A 23,271-nucleotide genomic window follows, 5' to 3' on the forward strand; every position below is an offset into this window, starting at 1 on the left:
ATTATAAAAAACGTAACATTTCTTATAAAAACCATAATGTTTTGTTCAATAAAATGGTTTTTCCGCGAAACAGTCTGCCGTTTAAAGGTTTGGAAATAAGCTCCAGATTTGGAGGAAGATAATCTGATACGAAAACAACTGTTATTTTAATACACTGAGGAAAATTTTAGTACTTTTTAAAACAACATACGAAACCTAAAACGTAAATTTCCATGACTTTGTTTTCCCGCGAAAACGAGGCTTTTACATTTGCGACTTGAGGTAAAAAAACTACTAATTCGTAAAAGCCGGTATAGAGAGCATAACCTGGTCCATTTATATTGGAGCATAACACTGTTGAGAACAGTCGCGGACACCGAAAAAAAGACACATATAAAACTCGAAATCCAAAGGGTGTGTTCAATTTGAAAAATGTGCTAAAATTTCCCTCAGTGTATTAAAATAGCGGTTGTTTTCCTCTAAATCTGGAGCATATTTCCAAACCTTTAAACGGCAGACTTTTTCGCGGAAAAACCATTTTATTAAACAAAACATCATGGTTTTTATAATAAATTTTGACCTTTTTATACCCTCAGCCTTTAGGCTAAGGAGGGTATATACACTTTGATACGATGAAAATGTGCCTCATCGAAATAATGGTTTTAGACCCCAAGTATGTTTGGACGAAATGTGTTTCAGACAATTTGGAGTCGATCTAGCCATGTCCGTCCGTCTGTCTGTCCGTCTGTCTGTCCTGCTGGCTGGAGCGCACGATAACTCTCGAACGGATGAACCGATTCGGTTATAATTTTGTCTTTCGTAATATTTTGCCCAAGCTTAGTTTAAGTTCGAAGATGAACTACATCGGTCCACTCCTTCCGATACCTCCCCCACAAAAGTTCGAAAATGTTCGGAAAGTTTGTGCGCACGATAACTCTTGAAGGGAGTGACCGATTTGGTCCATACTTTGTATAGCGTAAACTTTCTACCAGAGTAATATGAGGTTCCAATATGGTCTCAATAGGTCCACTCCTTCGGGTACCTCCCACACAAAATTTCGGAAATGTTTAGTTTAGGGCCATCTCTCGAATCGCTCTGATTTTTATTTTAGCAACTTGTATTCACTGCCCTTCATACGACGGTACAAGTTTCATCAGGGGCAAGTCCATACTTCCTGAGAAAATAGTATGAAAGTTGCAAAAAACCCCTATGACACCGTGTGAGGTGGTTGGAGCGCAAGATAACTCTCGAAAGGATCTGCCGATTCGGTCCAAAATATGGCCTTAGTAATATTTTGTCCAAACATAGTTTAAGTTTGAAGATAAGCCATATCGGTCCACTCCTTTAGGTACCTTCCCCACAAAAGTTCAAAAATGTTCGGAAAAATTGTTCGTACGGTAACTCTTGAAGGGAGTGGCCGAATTGGTCTATACTTTACACATCCTAATATATCTACCAGATATAGATCAGGTTCAAATATGGACTATATTTGTCCACTCCATCCGGTACCTCCCAAACAAAAGTTTCGGATAAGTTCACTTTAAGACCTGATATCGAATCACTTTGATTTTTTTGAAGCAACTTGCAAGTCCATACTTCTTGAGCAAACAGCCCGATGAGTGTAAAAACCCCCTATGGCACCATATGTTGTGGCTGGAGATCCACAATGTCGATCCATTCCTTTTAGTATCTCCTCCGCAAAACTTTTGATCTTTCATCCTAATCAACATTTTTGTCTGTTCAAACCACCAAAAATTTTTAGAACCCCCTAAATACATACGTATTTTGGGAAAAAAATTGTTTCAATATACACAGGCTGAGGGTATATATCTGTCGGCAAAGCCGACTGATACTTTTTTACTTGTTCATAATTATTTTGAAAATGTTCCATCTTATCAGCATCCGAAGCACTCGATTGTATTGTATTATTGTGAAGAAATATGACATAATTGCACGACTCCTATTGATATTCCGAGATGTTTCAAATATCACAAAAAGTACCCTCCTTTAAGAAGAAGTACCAAAAGTCCGCCTTCTTAAGAATGATGACTTAAAAACAGCAATTTTTAAGGAGAAGTACTATAAAGTACCCCTTCTTTAAAAAAATACTAAAAACATCCCTTTTTCGTTAAAGGCGATAAAGAGTACCCCTTCTTTAAGAAAAATTACCAAAACGTACCCCTTCTTTAAGGAGAAGTACTAAAAAGTACCACATATTTTAGAAAAAGTACTAAAAAGTACCCCTTCTTTAAGTAGAGGCACTAAAAATTACCCCTTCTTTAAGTAGAGGTACTAAAAATTACCCTTTATTTAAGTAGAGGTACTAAAAATTTACCTTTCTTTAAGAAGAAGTACTGAAAAGTATCCGTTGTTTAAGAAGAAGTACCAACATATACGCCCTCTTTAAGAAAAAGTAGTGAAAAGAATATCTTCTTTAAGAAAAAGTACTGAAAGTATCAGTTATTATAAGAAACATTAAAAAGTACCCCTTCTTTAAGAAGTACTAAAAAGTACGTAGGGGATGGAAGATACCAAGGAACGGTCCTGACCGGCTTTAATATGGCAAAGCCCAGGATTTATTTTGGTCCCTGTTTCATCTCAAGTGGACACTGACCTCCCCGTGGTGTCACCTGGGGAACTGCCTTTAACACCTGGTAAAGGTAGTGAGATAACATGTGCCACGCGTTCACCTATAAGAACGTTAAAAACTTGGGTTTGGGCGTCGGGTTAGTAACCCTCCCCTAGAAAAAACAGCCTACTATGAAAAAACGAAAGAAGAGAAAAACAAAACCCTCTAAAGTTGACGAACCCCGCAAACCTTTTAAGGACCATGATCTGCGAATCTGCACCTGTAATGTTCGCACTATTTATAGAGAAGGTACAGTTTACGCATTGGCAGAGAAGGTGCAGTTTACGCATAGACAGATAGCCACAGCATATTCCATTCAACTGGCCCAACTGCTTAATCAAAGCACTCCTCGTCCCGATAACATATCAGGACAATGGCAAAACAGTGTCCACTCCATGCGAACAGTCGCAAAATCAGTGTCGTACTGCTACCGAAGAGAAAATGAGGCATATAGGGCTACTTTACAATCAGTAGTAACGCGTAGCGCACGAGAGAAGTATCAGGAGAAAAGGAGAGAGGAGAAAAGTCTTTTCCGCAGAACAAAATGAAGCCCGAAAATTCTACCAAAGAGTGAAACATCAAATTGATGGCCTTGGAACTGGCACACCCTCCTGTAGAGACCAGCCAGGTAATCTGGTAACTGATACAGATAGTGTGCTAAGGATATGGAAAGAGCATTTTTTCAACTGTTGGTATCCAATAGTAATGAAGTCGATGAAGATACCACAGATCCAATCCCAGAAGATGGTATTGAATGTATACCACCCGGCCAAGATGAGGTAAAGACAGCAATAAAAAGTCTGAAGAATAATAAGGCAGCAGGAGCTGATGACCTACCAGCCGAGCTGTTTAAAACCTGAGGCGACACGCTGATAAGGTGTATGCATCAGCTAGTTAGCTCCATCTGACTGACACAAGATCTTTACTTAAAATAGAAAAGAACCTCTCCGTAGAGTTTTGTACCAAAAGAGGTTTCAGGCAAGGTTACAGCCTTTCATGTGATCTATTAAACATCCGGCTGGAAAAGGTTATACGAGAGGCAAACGTCAAAAGAAGTGGCACAATCTACACCACTAGCCACATGTTACTTGATTATGATGAAGATATGACATTATGGGACGATCAGTAAAAGAAGTAACCAATAGCTTTATGAAGGTCGAAGGAGAATCTGCTAAAGTGGGTCTGGCGGTAAACGGCGAGAAGACCAAATTGATGGTGTCGACGCGGTGGTGAGATCGGACCAACTGTTGAAGTTGGTTCCTATAATTTTGAGGTGGTAAAAGACTTCGTATACCTCGGCACCGCCGTAAACACAACAAACGACATCAGTTGTGAAATAAAAAGATGAATTGTATGGGCCAACAGATGCTACTTTGGCTTAAGTAAGCACTTCAAAAACAAAGCCACAACTCGTCAAACAAAAATAACGCTTTACAAAACACTGATACTACCCGTGCTAATGTATGGTTCCGAAGCCTGGGTACTTGCGCAAGCATATAAGGCAGTGATAGGCGTGTTTGAGAGAAAAATTCTTCGAAAAATCTACGGACCAATCTGCGTTGACGGTGAATATCGACGTCGTATGAACTGTATGTGGTATACAACGACATCAATATAGTTAAACGTATCGAGATGCAGCGATTGCGTTGGCTAGGCCATATAATAAGAATGAGCGATGAGGAACCCGCTAAAAAGGCGTATAAATTCGGGCCACATGGCGGTGCAAGCAGAATTGGCAGGCCAAAGAATAGATGGCGCAAACAAGTGGATGAAGAGATGAGAAGGCGTGGTATTCCAGAAAGTAAAGCACTAAACAAAGAGAATTGGAGATCTTTTCTTTGTTCGGTCTATGGAACAAATGTTCTGTAATGGGCCAGCTAAACAAGTAAGTAAGTTAGTAAAAAGTACCCCTTCTTTCATAAGAAGTACTAAATAGTATCCGTTCTTTAAAAAGAAGTACTAAAGAGTACCACTTCTTAAGAAGAAATACTAAAAAGTATCCCTTCTTTAAGAAGAAGTACTGAAGAATAAAACTTCTTAAAAGAATTACTAAAAATTACCCCTTCTTTAAGACGATTACTAAAAAGTACCACTTCGTTAAGTAGAGGTACTAGCGAGTACCATGGTGAAATTATAATGTGGCGTAAAACGGCCAGCTGGTTTCAATTGGTTTCAATCTGTCAAATATTTTGTTATTGTGAATAAATTGTATGAAAACGTAAACAAACATTTTGACATATTGAAGAATTTTCGGCCAAAATAGAGTTGTTGTTGTGCTACTTACGTGACCTGTTAAATAGATCTTGGCGAGTACCCTTTCTTTAAGGAAACGTACTAAAAAGCACTCCTTCTTTAAGAAGAGGTACAAAAAGTACCCGTTCTTTAAGAAGAAGTACTGAAGAGTACCGCTTCTTAAGAAGAATTTCTAAAAATTACACCTTCTTTAAGAAGAAGTACTAAAGAGCACCACTTCTTCAGAATAATTACTAAGAATTACCCTTTATATAAATAGAGGTAATAAGAGGTACTTTAAGAAAAAGTAATAAAAAGTACCACTTCTTTAAGAAGAATTACCAAAAAGTACCCCTTCTTTAAAGAGAGGTACCAACATGTACCCATTTTTAAGAGTAAGTACTAAAAAGCACCATTGCATCCAAGCCCCCTGTGCAAAGTTTTTTTTTTTATTTTTAATTAGATAGCTAATATATCAAAAAAAAATACATAAAACAAGATTTTTCCTATTTGGACCAATATTCAAGTAGTTATTAGTATTTCTTTGCACATAGAAACTGACTTTTTCAAGGCGCGATATCTCTGGAAAAATTAGTCTAACAAATTTGAAAATATACTGAAATGTTTTGCTGATGAGCAGCATTAAAAAAAAAAAAAAAAAAACAATATTAGAAATCCCCATATATATTACACACCGTTGCAACAGTAAATTTATTTCGGGGCAAGTCTATTCTTCCTGAATACACTTCACAAACGATCAAAATGTTGCTTAAGTGTAGTTTAGGGGCTGCTCGAGGATGGTCTGAAAGTTCTAAAAATCCTACGGTGACCAGTTTAAGGTCAAAATGAGTGGCTGACATTGGTGCAAACTTTGAACATCATAATATTTCTCTCGCACAACACCTTCGGGTACCTCCCTAAAAAAGGTCAAAACTTGCTTAAATGCAATTCATCGAAGGTAGTCCATACTTCACGACATAACAATTCAAAAGCTAACAAAAATTCCACGGTGACCAACAAAAAAGGTTCTTGACACGATATGAAACGACTCTCAAAAATATACCAGGTACAAGTCCATGACATGTGAAAAATTTAATAGCTTATAGTCAATGACTAGACAATACTTCCTGAGATATGGACCCTTCATACATCTCTCTCACTAAAGGTTTTAAAAGTCTTTGTTACAATGCTAAAATGTTATATTGTATTCTCAAGTGGCAAAATTAGCCCATAAAGGCCTAAAAATTTACGCCAAAACTTCCAGAACTTCTTTTGTCAAGTACGAAAATTCTATTTATTTTTAAAACTAGGATACTATATTTAGCATTAGATTATTGTTTTTTACAGTCACAGATTGAGGGTACATCTCTGTCTGACTGATACTTTAAAAAACAAATAAAAAAGCAAAGTATTTTAAGAACTTACCGAATGCCAAACCGGTAACATTACCCAAATTCGCACGCACCAATTTCGTCAAATACTGACCCTGTAAATTGAATTCTCCAATCATATGTTGATAATTATCCGCAATGAATACGGTGTTGTTAATATTATTATATGCCATTTCGTGGATAAATAGATCCAGATGGTGCGTTGCGGTGACTGTGTGGCGGCCAAATGTGGTATGTTCCATTTCGATAAGATTATTACGTACACCCAAAAACAGGCGTTGTTTTTTATGCGTCTTAATGCAACGAGCCCGATCTGGTCCCAATTGCATGCCATCTGGACAGGCACAACTATAACCATTATTTTCCGCCAACAAACACAAATGTGAACAACGTGCACGCTCGCAAGCGTGGGCGATTTTCTTTTGTTTCGATGAGTGATAAATATGAACGGCATAAATGGTACGATCTTTGGTGATAATTTTATGATCTTTGCCGTTGAATTTATTACACGAATGTATGGACTTAGTACCCCAATCCGACCAATAAAGTTTATCTTCAAAAATAGCCAAACCATAAGGATGTTTCAGAATATCCTCCAAGACGGTGCGACGATCTTTTCCATCGGAACGTACGCTTTCTATGGTGGCCAGTTTGGCATCAACCCAATAGACACGATCATTGTACATATCCAGAGCAACACCGTTGGGCCAATGGATTTTATCCGTTACCAGGCGTACGGAATTCCCACCGTCCATGGAGGCACGAGCAATCATTGGTATAACACCCCAATCGGACCAGAATATTTGAGAACGTTGAGGCCACAGGGCAACACCACGCGGCTGATGAACATCATCGGTGACCAGGACTGTGCAATAGCGGCCATCATTTGAGCAGACCGCAATATGATGCATAACATTATCCGAGAAATAAATGTTGCCTGGAATTTCAGATAATTTTCAAATCACTGGCACTCATTTGAACACCTCACTCTCGCAACTTACCAGTTAACCAGTCTACTGCCAAATCTTCGGGAGCATCTAAACCGGATGTCAATAAAATCTCTTGCTGTGTACCATCCGGATTTGCTTTGACAATACTTTCACCTTCATTTTGAATATTTGTCCAGTAGATGTGCTCCCCATTATATGACACGCCTATCACTTTGGTCAGATTCTTAGCCACTGTATAGACACGTCGTGATCGCAAATTAACGCCCATTACCGTTACTTGTGTTGTATACAGTAGTAAAGCCTCCTCACCGATAGCTTCACATGTTCGATTATCTTCTTTTAGTGTATAACCCTCATCACATTGGCACCGATAACTGCCCAGGCTGTTGATACACATCTGACTACAAACCCCAAATTGTTCGACGCACTCATCAATGTCTACACACACATCTTGGCTGAGCGAATGCTTAAAACCTCGTGGGCAAATACATTCCGCACCAGTTTGTGGCATCATTTTACATTTCGCTGCTGGAGGACATTTTTTAGTTGAGCAACTATTGGCAGTTTGATTGCAGCGAAATGATTCATCTGTACGATCGGGACAATCTATATTACCATCGCAAGCTTTTTCTAGCGGTATACAAGTCATGTTGTTGCTACACAAAAACTTGTCCATTTCCGGAGTACAATCATCGGCTGAAAAAGAAAACAAAATATTGAGAGCAATAGTGAAAGACATAAAGCTATAAAGACTGGAAGAAATGCATTTGACATATAAATTGTTTACAAAACAGTTGTTTCCCTGGTCAAAATTCTGTATCTTTTTTCGGTTTCCTTAGCTTCAATATGATTACTATCGAATCCCATTGTGCGGCGTTAAGTTCCGAGCCGAACTTTTTATACCCTCCACCAATAACTGTATTTAAGGGGTGTTGGAGCTATTTGAGAACGAAAAATTACATTTTTCATGATTTTTTTTTACAAAAAAAGTATACATTTTTTTAAAGATTTTGTTTTCATCTTTTAGATCACACCTTGAGCTACTTTCGGAATTTTTTTGGTTGAAAAATTTGCACAGTTTTCTGCAGACAAATGGCCGCCTACGAAACACTGTTTTTACTAAAGTAGTGCCCATTTACTAAAGCGGTGCCCATTGTAGCTCGAAAACTAATAAACCGATCAGCATATCGCTCATTTACTCAAAGAGTGGCATAACTCAAAAAATGCGTTTTCTGAGTTAGAAATTTCTATTTTTTCTACGACTTCTACTTTATCTTGTGTCAAATTTTCATATTGATATCTCTAAAACTCGACTAGTTACAACACATTTACTACGAGTTTCGCATAATTCAACACAAAAGGTTTTTGAGTTTTTGAAGCACAAAAACACTTCAAAACATGTTTGATCTGGCACAGAAATTTAGCGCTGATATCTGGCTAGGCGCTTGCAAAATATGGTCCAAGTAGTTATTTTAGTTTTTGTGTAATAACCTTTTAAAGTGAGAAAGTAAAATTTCAATCGTCAACTTAATACGAATTTTTCTCGAAAGTGGAGTTTTTAAGATGTGTCACTCTTTGAGTAAATGAGCGATATGTTTATGTGGGATCAATAAGAACCTAATAATATTGTATTTAAGCTAAACGGAATCAAAAAGAAGTAAAAAAAGTATCAGTCGGCTTTGCCGACAGAGATATACCCTCAGCCTATGTGATTTGAAACTTTGATCTACGGACAGATGAAATGTATTTAGGGTCTTTTCACTGGACTAGTATAAAAGTTCAAAAGTGTTGCAGAGGCGAACAGACTTTACACTGCACTTAGACACAAATGTTGAACTTTTGTGGGGGAGGTACGCTAAGGTACCTCCATTGTAGAAGTTAAACTAAATTTGGACAAAATGTTAGGAGATCCAAAATTTAGACCTAATTTGTTCAAGAGATATTCTGCATACAATTTAAGTGACATTTTTTAAATATTCGGGGGAAGTACCGGAAGCTGTGGAGCAGTATTGCCTATCTTCAAACTAAAACTATGACAAAATATGACGAAGGCCAAATTTTTGGACAGCATCGGTTGATCAGTTCGATATATATCGTGCTCGCCAGCACCTACATATGGTGACATCTTCGAACTTAAACTAAGTTTGGAGAGTTATCGTGCGCTCCAGCCAGCCAGACAGACAGACAGACGGACGTTCATTGCTCAATCGACTCCAAATTGTCTGAAACACATTTCGTCCAAACATACTTGGGGTCTAAAACCATTATTTCGATGAGGCACATTTTGTCCGTATGAAAGTGTATATACATACCCTCGTTAGCATGAATGCTGAGGGTATAAAAATACAATGTTGTGCACATTTTATTCATTTTTAGTGGTGTAGGAATTCACTCTCGGAGTCGGAGTTGTGAAAAAACTCGCCAGGAGTCGGAGTCGGAGTCGGAGTCGATCCAAAAATACCTCGACTCCGAAACCCTGGATAAAACAATAAAAAAATAAAAAAAAAGATATTTTCCAAATTGGACCAATATCAAACAAGTAATGAGAATTCCTTTGTATATACATAGTTTTTTTCAGAATTCAAATCCTTGAAGGCACGATAACACTGGTCATTAGTCAAAAAAAAAATCTAAAAATATACTAAAATGTTTCATCTTTGTTGGTTTTGTTCGGCTTTTAGGTCAGAAATAAAAAACAAGATTTTCGTTTTTTATTTTAACTGTTGGAAATTTGTTGTGTGCAAGTGGAGATGGATACCGATAGTCGGTAAAGAGAAAATGAAAAAAAAACCCTGATGATGATCGTCGATGACGTTCGAAATATTGGAGAAATAAAAATAAAATAAAAAACGAAAATCTTGTTTTTATTTCTGACCTAAAAGCCGAACAAAACCAACAAAGATAGATAGTCCAAAGGTCAACAAAAATTAAAATAAAATGTTTTGCTGAAATCAAAATCCACTTTTTGAGAAAGTGTCCGATTCCACTCACAAATCCCCATATCGCACTTACTCATAGAGTGTCACATCTCAAAAAATACCGCTTCGAGAAAAATACGCTTAAAGTTGCCGATTGAAATATGACTTCTCTAATTAAAACCAGTAAGGCAAGGGCGGGGCTGACTATATGATACCACTGTGAATAGGTAAAATATATATGGGAGCTAAATTCAAATGTGAACTGATTACGATATAATTTGGCACATATATTTCTAGACCAAACACCGTCACACATTCCTAATTTCATCAAAATTAGACATACATAGCGTCTTTGGTGCATCAAATACCTTAAATAGGGCGAAAATATATATGGGATTCCGATTTGGATAAAATTTGGCACTCATATTTCTCGACCAAATTCCGTCACACATTCCATAATTCATTGAGATCGGACATGTGTATATAACGTGTTTCGCGCACCAAATACTAAAAATTGTCCAAAAATATATATGGGAGCTATATCCAAATCCGAACCGATTTCGATCAAATTTGGCACTCATATTTCTAGACCAAATTCCGTTACACATTCCAAATTTCATTGAGATCGGACATATATAACGTCTTTCGTGTACCAAATACCAAAAATTGGCCGAAAAGTTATATGGGAGCTATATCCAAATCTGAACTGATTTCGATATAATTTGGCGCATTTATCTATATACCTATTTCCATCACACATTCCAAATTTCATCAAAATTGACCAGATACAGCGTGTTTGGTGCATGAAATACCTCAAATCGGCCGAAAATATATATGGGAGCTATATCCAAATCTGAACCGATTTTCACCAAAAGCAATGGCGTTCTTTTTATTTTGCCCAAACTTAGTTTAAGTTCGAAGACGGGTTATATCGGTAAACTCCTTCCGGTACCCCCCCCCCCCCCCCACTAAAGTTCGAATATGTTCGGAAAATTTGTGCGCACGATAACACTTGAAGGGAGTAACCGATTTGGCCCACACTTTGTACATCGTGAAAGTTCTACCAGACTTAGATGAAGTTTAAATATGGACTCAATCGGTCCACTCCTTCGGGTACCTCCCACACAAAATTTCGGAAAAGTTCAGTTTAGGACCTGCTCTCGAATCGCTTTGATTTTTGTTGTAGCAACTTGTTTTCGCTGTCCCCCATACGACGGTACAAGTTTCATAAAGGCCAAGTTCATACTTTCTGAGAAAATAGCCTGAAAGTTGCAAAAAGCCCCCATGACACCGTGTGTAGTGGTTGGAGCGCAAGATAAATCTCGAACGGATCTGCCAATTCGGTCCAAAATTTGACCTTCTTAATATTTTGTCCAAACATAGTTTAAGTTCGAAGATAAAGCATGTCGGTCCACTGCTTCAGGTACCTCCCTCACAAATTCAACAATCTTCGGAAAAAATATGCGCACGATAACTTTTGAAGGGAGTGACTGATGTAATCCATACTCTGCACATCCTAATATATCTACCAGATATAGATCAGGTTCGAATATGGACTATATTTGTGCACTCCTTTGGGTACCTCACACACAAAATTTCGGTTAAGTTCACTTTAAGACCTGCTCTCGAATCACTTTGATTTTTGTTGAAGCGATTTGCATTCGCTACCTCCATTACGGCGGTAAAAGATTTTTCAGGAGTAGGTCCATATATCTTGGGAAAACATCCCGAAAGGTGTAAAAAGCCCTATGTCACCATATGTGCTCTCGAACTGTTCTACCGATTTGGTACAACATTTGATCTTCGTCATATTTTATCTAAACTTAGTTTCATGGGGCAATACCGGTCCCCAACGTCAGGTACTTCTCCCCAATATTTAAAAAATGTCACTAAAATATTAAGACGATATCACTTGAATGGTGCAACCAATTTGGTCCAAAGTTTGGATCTCCTAAAATGTTGTCAAAATTTAGTTTAACTTCTAAAATGGCCCATATCGGTCCTCCCTAAGAGTACCTCCCCCACAAAAGTTCAACATTTGTGTTTATTCTAAATCCACATTTTTGTCGGCAAGTTCAAATATTGAAAAAGGGCCACAAAATTCTGAAGAGACGCTAAATACATTCTATCTGTGCGTAGATGAAAGTTTCAATTCACATTGGCTGAGGGTATACCTCTGTCGGAAAAGCCGACTGACACTTTTTTAAATGGTTTTATTTAGCTCACCCCGTTTGTTTTATTATTTATTCTTGGGTCAAATTTAGTAATTCAAATTTGACCCTCTTCCTGTCAACCGATTGTATACACTTTGGATTTTGGTGACAATACAATTATGTTTAATCATTATAATTATAAATTCAAGATGGCCGCCGCTACAAAATGGTGGATAACGTAGGTTTTATCAATCCCATCAATATGGGTATCAAATGAAAGGGTTCAACAAGCTCAACAACAATATACTATAAAAAATTAAAATCCAAGATGGCGGCCGCTACAAAATGGCGGATAACGTAGGTTTTATCAATCCCATCAATATCGGTATCAAATGAAAGTGCTCAGCAAGCAGAATACAATATAATATAAAAAATTGAAATCCAAGATGGCGGCCGCTACAAAATTGCGGATAACGTAGGTTTTATCAATCCCATCAATATGGGTATCAAATGAAAGGGCTCAACAAGCAGAATACAATATAGTATAAAAAATTGAAATCCAAGATGGCGGCCGCTACAAAATTGCGGATAACGTAGGTTTTATCAACCCCATCAATATGGGTATCAAATGAAAGGGCTCAACAAGCAGAATACAATATAGTATAAAAAATTGAAATCCAAGATGGCGGCCGCTACAAAATGGCGGATAACGTAGGTTTTATCAATCCCATCAATATGCGTATCAAATGAAAGTGCTCAACCAGTAGAATACAATGTACTATATAAAATTAAAATCCAAGAGGGCGGCCTCTACAAAATGGCGGATAACTTAGGTTTTATTAATCCCATCAACATGGGTATCAAATGAAAGGTCTCAACAAATAGAATACAATTTACTGTGCAAAATTGAAATCTAAGATGGCCGCCGCTACCAAATGGCTGATAACAATTTTTTATCAATCCCATCAATATGGGTATCAAATAAAAGGGTTTGACAAGAAGAATACAGTGCACTATACAACCACAATATTTAAGATGGGCGCAGCCACTAAATGGTGTATAATTAAGATTTAAATTTAGAAATTAAATCTGTAATTTAGGTATCTGATTAATCCAGCCTGAATCCACCACCCAAGTCAAGATTTTTTATCGTGTTGAGGACTGTGTGGCGTTAGGGTGGCTAAAAATGATACGTCGTTAGCGGTACACCACCCAAGTTAAGGTGAAAGGTTAAAACGCGCCGAGAACTGTATGGCATTAGGGTGGATAAAAATGATATGTCGTTAGCGTTTTCCCCTCAAGACTCAGGCGCATCTTGTTGTACATAGCCTTGCCCCTTTATTGGACCTCTGGGGGGTCGACCGTTTAAATGTCCATTACTCTTGGGAACAAAATGGTAAAAAAATATAAAAAACACAAACACAAATAAAACAGAAACTGCAACACAACGTAAACGAAGGCTTAAAAAACGAAAGAAAAGTATAAAGCAAAACGAGCTAAAGAAAGTGAAGGTGATAGAAATAGTCGGTTACAATTAGCGTCAAAAACACCTGAGCAATATGAGGCCAGGTTAAAAAAGCAACGTCAGCGATATACACAAATGACGGCGTCAGAAACGCCTGAAGAATATGAAGTCAGGTTAACAAAGCAACGTGAGCGATACACACAGATGATAGCGTCAGAAACACCTGAAGAATATGAAGCCAGGTTAACAAAACAACGGGAGCGATACACACAGATGTGTGTTGCCTTTAATACTATCATAAGCTTCTACAATACATAAAATGCAGGGCAGCACTGTGGATCACGCAGTCGTATACTTAGGTGCGAAACTGTTTGAAGAAGGTCAAGCCTACGTGGCTCTTAGTAGAGTAAGATCTTTGCAGGGACTACGTATGGAGGAGTGGGACTGCAATAAACTAACGGACAAGAAACCTTGCAATAATGAAGCACTAAATGAATTAAACAGAATGCGAAATAAAAACTAAAAACTAGAAAATAAAAATAGGTAAAAAACCTTTTTAAGTTAAACGGTTTTATGTTAAACATACATTGCAATGTTTAAGATAAATGTACTAAAAAGCAAAAAATAATAAAATAGATACAGTCGTGGGAATTATAAACATATGCATAGACTAGACTAAAATAAAACCGTGGGGCACGTCAATTGTCTTCAAATTATCGACTTAATGTGCGATAGAAGAATCGTTTAATTCGTCGTTAGGCAGTTGGCCCGCAGACGGTGAGAAAATTACTTACTATTTTCTTGCTCATGGAAATTCCAATATTTATATACTCCATGTAAATAAAAGAGATGTTTCAACTAGTTTATCGTTGGACATCCACACTGCTCGCTGGCGAGGAATCGTTTCACTGCTCGTAGTTTGTCTTTAATCAACAAAGTACTACTCGCTCACCACTATGAAACCCTAAAACTCGCTTATAATCGAGCTTGCTAGCTTGTTTCCACATTCTAGCCCTACTTATCACACGTCCATCGTTGTCGGTTGAACAACTGCCTAATTATAGTGTAACATTACGAAACAAACATTTTAATCAACGATTGTAGACAATTGACGTGCCCCACGGTTTTATTTTAGTCTAGTCTATGCATATGTTTATAATTCTCACGACTGTATCTATTTTATTATTTTTTGCTTTTTAGTACATTTATCTTAAACATTGCAATGTATGTTTAACATAAAACCGTTTAACTTAAAAAGGCTTTTTACCTATTTTTTTACTTGTTTGGACAGACTTTGATCTGATTTACCATATATAATAGTTTCTATAAAGTTTTATTAATGAGTCCAATAATATATTAGAATCCCAGCAAAATTAAATGGGACTGGCTCTGTTGTATGACTTCAAACCAATTTTCATGCAATATAAGTCGTGAAAGATCCGATCTTTGTTTTAATATTTTCACGAGTTCAAATAAATTAATAAGTACATAACCGTACAATAAATGATATTGTTTACATGCAAAAGTAATTGTTAAGATCGATAGTGAAAAACGCTGACATATTTTAATTAACCCACTTAAAACCACTGGTCGTTTAAAGGCCACAAAATATGGTTGTAAACAAGTGAGCCAAGGCTATAGTCGGGTCGGGGCCGACTATGTGATACCCTACACCACTTCCCCTGTGCATAAGCTTTTGACTGGTAAAATTCAAAATATTAAAATTGGGATAGCTTAGCGCCTTTGCTCTGAATGTCTTCATTAATACAGGTCAATTTTATTGAAACGCGTATAAGTGCATCGTCAGAATAACTCAAATAAAAAAATAGAAAAGTGGGATGTATGCCAACCATCAACCATCACATTCCGACTCCTGAAAAATATCCGAATCAAAAGGTTTATTCCTCTGTGGGACCCCTATTAACACCCAAAATTTCGTGACGACCCAATCAAAATTACGACGTGTAGCGTGATTACAAAAAATTAAAAAATAGGACGTATTACCGACTATTGCTATATCTCCGTTATTTGGCCACATATGCCAACATGCTTTACATCATTGTAAAGATGGGATTTTCCACTTTCATAGTCGGACTTTGCTTTTGGAAGGTCCCCAACCAATGCTGTGCTATTCGTCATTATTATTAAAGTCGCAAAAATGAGAAGTTGTGTTTTAATAGCGGCTATTACGATATCTTCATTGTTTTACCACCTATGACAACCTACGTTACATCGGTGCAAAGGCGATATTTTCTACTTTCATCAGCAGGTTTTGCTTTTGATATGCCCGTTATAGAAGCGGAGATATTCGCTTTGAAATAAAACGTTGACTTTTTCTCCAAATAAGTTCTTTGCCCATTCCGACCCCTGAATATTATCCGACCATCACCAAAATCAATAGGCTTCTTCATATATAGGACTCCCATTAACCCCCAAAATTTCGTGACGATTCGATCAAAATTGCGACCTGTAGCGTGATTACAAAGAAATGGAAAAATGGGATGTATTAACGACTATTGCGATATCTCCGTTATTTGGCCACCTACGCCAACCTACTTTGCATCATTGTAAAGATGGGATTTTCTACTTTCATCGTCAGACTTTGTTTTAGGAAGGTCACTAACCAAAGCTGTCATATACGTCATTATTATTAAAATCGCAAAAATGAAAAGTTGTGTTTTATTAGCAGCTATGGCGATATCTTCGTTGTTTGACTGCCTACAACAACCTAGTTTACATCGTTGCAAAGGCGATATTTTCTACTTTCATTAGAGGGTTTTGCTTTTGGCATACCCCCTATAGAAGCTGAGATATTCGGTTTGAAAAAAAAACATTGTCTTTTTCTCCAAAATAGTTTTTTGCCCATTTCGACCCCTAAATATTATCCCACCATCACCAGAATAAATAAGCTTTTTCCCGTGCTGGACCCCCATCAACACCCAAAATTTGGTGACGATCTGATCAAAATTACGACCTGTAGCGTGATTTCTTTAAAAGTGGAAAAATGGGATGTATTACCGACTATTGTGATATCTCCGTTATTTGGCAACCTAAGCTAACCTACTTTGCATCATTGTAAAGACAGGATTTTCTACTTTCATAGCCAGGTTTTGTTTTTGGAAAGTATCCAACAAAAGCTGCGCTATTCGTCATTAGAACTAAAATCGAATAAATGAAAAGTTGGGTTCTATAAGCGACTATTGCGATATCTTCGTTGTTTGACCACCTTCGACAACCTACCATACATCGCTGTAAAGGTGATATTTTCTGCTTTCATTAGCAGGCTTTGACTTTAATATATCCCTTATAGGTACGGAGATATTCGCTTTGAAATAAAACGTTGAATTTTTCCGCAAATAAGTTTTTTGCCCATTCCGACCCCTAAATATTATCCCACCATCACCAAAATCAATAGGCTTCTTCCCCTCCGGGACCCTCATCAACATCCAAAATTTGGTGACGATCCGATCAAAATTGCGACCTGTAGCGTGATTACAAGGTTTAGATGGACAGACGGACAGACGGACAGACGGACGGACGGACGGACTGACGGACGGACACACATAGCCAGATCGACTCATCTCGTCGAGACATTCATTTTGGTATATATAAGAATGGGTCTACGACCATTATTTCGATGCGTTACAAACTTTTTGGCCAAAACCAACTTATAATACCCTCCCCACATAGTGGTGTAGGGTATAAAAATGACGTAAAACTCTGATATTTTCGCATATTTTTGTGTGTGTGTTTTTTTAATTTTGTTATAGTATTGTCTGTTATCTATCATTCCACGCTTATAAAGTTTAATTTGGCCTATGCATTTCCGCGCACTTTGCATAAAACGCAAGTATTTAAAAATATAGATTTTTTTGTAATTTTAAAATTTTGATGAAAAATTTAAATATGCCATATAAATTTAAATATAAATATTACATACAAATTTCAAGGATTTGTTAGGCATATAGTAAGAGTATTTTCTCCATCAAAAACCAAGGGATGGTCATGTAAGAATACATCTATGTATATTACCCTTCCTAGTTTTCGGCATTTTTAAAAGAATGTCGGATTACAGGAAAACCAAACGTTTTAGAGAAAAAAGTTATTTATTAAAAATGCCTCAAAAATATCACTTTCATATAAAATTTTAAATTTTCTCGCAAAAAAAAAATCTCTACATTAAGTGGTTTAAAAATACTATGAAAATTGTTGTAAAACAAGAGAAATTTTCAACCATAAAAACTTGTTTCTTTTGGTGTATAAAATATCTTGCAGCCATTACAGTACACAAATATGCTTTTGGCAAATTAATATAACTTTATTCTTAAAATTGCATCGCTTCGCGGACTCTGGTTGTAAATAATTTTTTACATAAATTTCCAATCCTACTTACCACATATCTTCTCATCACTACCATCGCCGCAATCATCAATACCGTCGCAAATCCATTTTTTACTCTCCAAACAACGTTTATTGGCACAAAAAAAGCCCGTACAACTCGCCTCTGCTCGAAGGCAACCGGCAATTTCGTCCGAATTATCGATGCAATCTTGTTTACCATCACACATAAAATTCAACGGTATACATAATTTATCGGATTTACAGGTATATTCGTATTGGCTACAATTTCGATGTACTGTTAACCAACCGCCAATGCCAAAATCTGCATCTCCACTACGTTCATGGTGGGCACAATGTTGCTCATCTTCACCACCAGGGCAATTTTCAACATCATTACAGAGCAAATCTAATGACAGGCAGGGACCATTGGGCAAAGTGCACTGGAACCAATTGGGTTTGCGGCACATTTTAAAATCTACAGGAAGAAGAATAGAACGATAGAATGAGATAATAAATATTTTAGGATTTTTAACAAAGTAGGTCTATTAACAACGCTTTGACATGGGAAATTACAAATAGCAATAACTAGCAATAACTATTTCCAACAGTTCGTGTCGATAGAAAATTATGAGAACTCATGTTCCTCGGCCATTTTGAAAATAGCGGTTTTTGCTTTTTATTATTTTTTGCTGTGTTATTTATTATTTTTTTACTAACGTTTCCAGAGATATCGCGCCTTGAAAAAGTCGTATTCTGTAAAAACTATATACAAGGAAATACTCATAACTTCTTTAATATTGGTCCCAATAGAGTTTTTTTTTTGTTTTTTATAAGCTCTCTAAAAAAATAGAAAAAAGTCTTGCAATTTTCGCAATCTTCGCAATTTAATATTTGAAATCAATTTTTATCAGTGATAGTACTCTTCGATTTTCTTGAAATTTTTGTGCATTAAACTACGATTAATGTCTTATTTTTTAAATTGTCTACACAATTTTTGCTTTATGCCAGTGTGAAGCATTTGTTATTTTACCAAAAAGATATTTCAAATTCAAATCCTCTTTCGTATTTAAATAATCATCTTCCATAGAAAATATCACCTTAATATTTGGTAGATTATTTAGCTCGGATGCCCAGTCATATAATTCTCGGGCTGTAATTATCTGATCTTCAATTTAGTTAGTTTATTGTCCTACTGGTACAATAAGAATTGCTAATCCGTTTTCAAATCGAAGTATGAAGTAATTTTTAAGATAAATTCCCAAATAAAACAACAAAACAAATGTTAAAAATGGTTTTTTCTTTGGTAAAATAATAAATGTTTCATGCTGTTATAAAGGAAAAATTGCACTGACAAATTTTTAAAAATTAAGAAAAAATAGTAATTATTCGAATCCCACTACCAACTACGACCTAATTAATCGTATTTAAATACATACATTTCAGTCGAAGAGTACTATCTATCATTGAAAAAACAATTAAATAATAACTCGCGATAATTGCACCTAAGCCCAGTGTGCATTTTTTTCTATTTTTACAGTGTTTTATTTAACTTGCCTTGTTGTCTGTCTGTTTAGATCAAATCTAGTAACTAATTTTTAACACAGTTACAGTTGACCAATCAAACTAAAATATTGCATACTTTTCAGATTTGGGTGACAATACATGAATATGAAACCAAAACCAATATGGGTCCATTTTTATACCCTCAGCCTTTAGGCTAGAAAGGGTATATGAGGAAAAGTCAAAATTTTTTAGTTTCCATGAAGCCAAGGTTTGCACTATTATAATACGCGAACTATTGTAGTTTACCAGTACTATGACTATTGCTGGATTAATTTAGATGTTCTTGTACAAAGCTCAAAAATGTAGCAAAAAATTTAATGTACGTGCCAGTTACGACCGCGTAAAGGAAAAAACATAGGTAAAAACACGTTGACGCTAAACAGGTTTTTTACATTGCTATTCGATTTCTGATTAAACCATTCAAATGACGGACATCTGTCCAAAGTAAAAGTAGGAGAATACAAAATGAAGATTACACTTCTAATGTATCACTTTCCAAAATTTCCACTGCATCCACCTTGTATGGATGCTGACATTTTGAAGCCGGATTTCAGGTGTTTTTTGTATTTTTTATGTAACTGGGACGCGCATTCGGATATTTCGAAAAACCAATTATAGGATTAAAGAACTCGCGATTTCGCATAATCTGATATGTATATTGAGTATGTAGCCCACACAGCAGCAGAGTAATCTACTGCCAAAGGCCAAAATTTAGTGCGATATTTTTTCTAAAAAACCTATTTTTTGGGTACAGTATTTACAATATCGTTTTGAGTGTGCTGGTACCCCGCGATATTTTAGTTTTTCGACGATCCGGATCATATGAATCACAGATCGTAAAAATCCATCTACTAGAACGGCGGAAATGGCTACTGCAAAAATTGAAAAATTTGCGAAAAATGTTTTTCAAAATATCGCTGACTAATTCTCGTTTTATGTGGATCGTTTCCATTTCAATGAAGAAAGTGAATCATCACTCGCGTTTATGCGAAAACTGCGGTTTGAAAAATTTAGTGGCATGGGAGCTGTATCCGATTTATCCAAAAAATACTGTGTGATGCTACATCCACGGTTCTTGATGGATTTTATTGAAATATGTTTAGATCGATGTATTTTTTCACGATTGATAGTGAAATCGGATGCGCATAAAAAGTGTATGCACTTTGTGCAAAATATAAGCGTTATACAATTCGTTGCACACTAAACTGCAGACGATGCTACATCTTAGCGGCCAAAGTAAACCCTAGCAAATGTGTACAAATTAAAAGAGAAGAATTCGCTGTATTGGTAAACCGCATGCGCATCAAGTGATTTTGAGGATTTCGCGATTTACACGCATTTAAAAATGAACATTACCCGATACAATTTTATTTCAAGATTATACCCCATTTAAAGGAACCCAAAATTTATTTGAACATTACGTTATCTTCCGCTAGATGTAAGCGTGTACTCGAGAAATGATTAGAATAAAAAATGTGATTTATTGTGTGAAATTAAACTAAAATAGAAGAAAAACTCCGACCTATTTTTCTTACATTTTGTTCAACTAACTCACAAAATAAATTTTAATAAATATTTTCTCTTACAAAAATTTTATAAATTTCCTCAATATATTTTTTGTTTTTTGCTATAATATGCAAACCGCTAAACGGATTTGAATAGTTTTGGTTTCATTTGAATCTTTGCGATGTTTAGATTACGTACATATTTTTTATATATTTTTCATATGCATAAACAGCTTGAATTTTATTAGAACAAGTTGTAAACTACCAATTGTTTTGAATGCTTTCCTAATTTCCGCTAAAATTTACAACTTTTTCACTAAAGTTATGGGACCTCAGTAAACATATAGTATGTAGGGAGCCCCTAATTAAGAGAGTTTCTCAATATAATGATTAGAGTCTTTTAAAGATTTTTTCTTTTTATCAGAATTGAAACCGCTATAACTTTTGCGCGCAACAACCAAAATTAGTATCTCGAACAGATTTAAGAATGGGATTTTTTCCCCAATCTATGTACCAAAAATCTTTCATGTAGCTTAAAAAAATTTTTTAATTTTTTTTTTACGGAAAACTAAAAAATTTTGTCTTTTCTTCATATACACTTTCATACGGGCAAAATGTGCCTCATCGAAATAATGGTTTTAGACCCCAAGTATGTTTGGACGAAATGTGTTTCAGACAATTTGGAGTTGATTTAGCAATGTCCGCCCGTCTGTCTGTCTGGCTGGCTGGTGCGCACGATAACTCCCGAACGGATGAACCAATTGGGTTCAAATTTTGGCTTTTGTAATATTTTGTCCAAACTTAGTTTAAGTTCGAAGATGAGCTATATCGGTCCACTCCTTCCGGTACCTCCCCCACAAAAGTTCCAAAATGGTCGGAAAATTTGTGGGCATGATAACTCTTGAAGGCAGTAACCGATTTGGTCCATACTTTGCAAATCGTGAAATTTCTACCAGACTTAGATGAGGTTCCAATATGGACTCAATCAGTTCACTCCTTCGGGTGCCTCCCACACAAAATTTCGGATAAGTTCCGTTTGGGACCAGCTCCCGAATCGCTTTGATTTTTGTTGCAACAACTTGTATTCACTTCCCCCCATACGACGGTACAAGTTCCATCAGGGGCAAGTCCATACTTCCTGAGAAAATGGCCGGAAAGGTGCAAAAAGCCCCTATGACACCTTGTGTAGTGGTTGGAACGCATAATAACTCTCTAACGGATCTGTTGATTCGGTCCAAAATTTGGCCTTCGTAATGTTTTATCAAAGCATAGTTTAAATTCGAAGATGGGCTATATCAATCCACTCCTTCAGGTACCTCCCCCACAAAACTTCAAAAATGTTCGGAAAAATTTTGCGCTCGATAACTCTTGAAGGGAGTGACCGATGTAATCTATACATTGCACATCCTAATATATCTACCAGATATACACAGAAAAAAAAATTCATTCAATATATGAATAGTGTTCAAAAAATTTTTCCAATGTTCAGATTTTTGTATTTTATAAACCTAGTTCATAAAGCAATAAATACCGGTTTCTTTTTTGAATGAATCATAAACATGTAATATGTGTATTCTATTTTGCAAAATATGAACAAATTCATTTATTACAAAATTATCTTCTTTAAAGAAAAAAAAATAGCTTATATTCCAAAACTCTTTATATTTTTCATTTATTTTTTCTATACAAATTTTTGTTTTTTTTTTTATTTTGAAACTATTTTTTTATTTTCAAATTAGTTGTCTTTTATTTAATTTTGTAATTCCTGTTCTTTTAAAGGGTTCTCTTCTAATTGATTTTCCTAATTAATTATGTATCTTGTAAATCAGAACAATGTGAACCATACGTACATACATACTGAGTCCATCAGCACTAGCTTGAATTTATAGATGTTGCATTTATATTAAAGTAATTCAAAAATTGTATTTGCGAATTAATGCTATTGATATGGTAAGTGTCTTCCGAAAACAAACGAAATCTATGGTGGTTAGTTAGTGTGGTAGCGGTGAGTAGTGGTGGTTGTTTAGGCTGTTGTGCTTTGTTGGCACGCAGTCAATGTGCGTGTGGATACGATGGAGGGGAGGAAGGACAAAAACAATAGAAGCAAATCCACCATATCTTTGTACGCAAAGCACAAAAACCGGT

General features: G+C 36.2%; 1 protein-coding gene across 2 annotated transcripts in view; it reads right to left on the minus strand.

Moving 5' to 3' along the window:
* yl (Putative vitellogenin receptor yl) overlaps nt 1-23,271 on the minus strand; it is a 42,323-nt gene that overhangs the window by 13,194 nt on the left and 5,858 nt on the right. For both annotated transcript variants that reach the window (XM_073974553.1, XM_073974554.1), the window contains exons 3-5: nt 18,111-18,533; nt 7,233-7,877; nt 6,266-7,168 (exon numbers count right to left, since the gene is read on the minus strand). In XM_073974553.1, the coding sequence (XP_073830654.1) occupies nt 6,266-7,168; nt 7,233-7,877; nt 18,111-18,533 (1,971 nt within the window). The remainder of the gene's footprint in view (nt 1-6,265; nt 7,169-7,232; nt 7,878-18,110; nt 18,534-23,271) is intronic.

This window comes from Musca autumnalis, unplaced genomic scaffold (genome assembly GCF_047663935.1).
Source record: "Musca autumnalis isolate F117 unplaced genomic scaffold, ASM4766393v1 scaffold_3, whole genome shotgun sequence".
NCBI lineage: Eukaryota > Metazoa > Arthropoda > Insecta > Diptera > Muscidae > Musca > Musca autumnalis.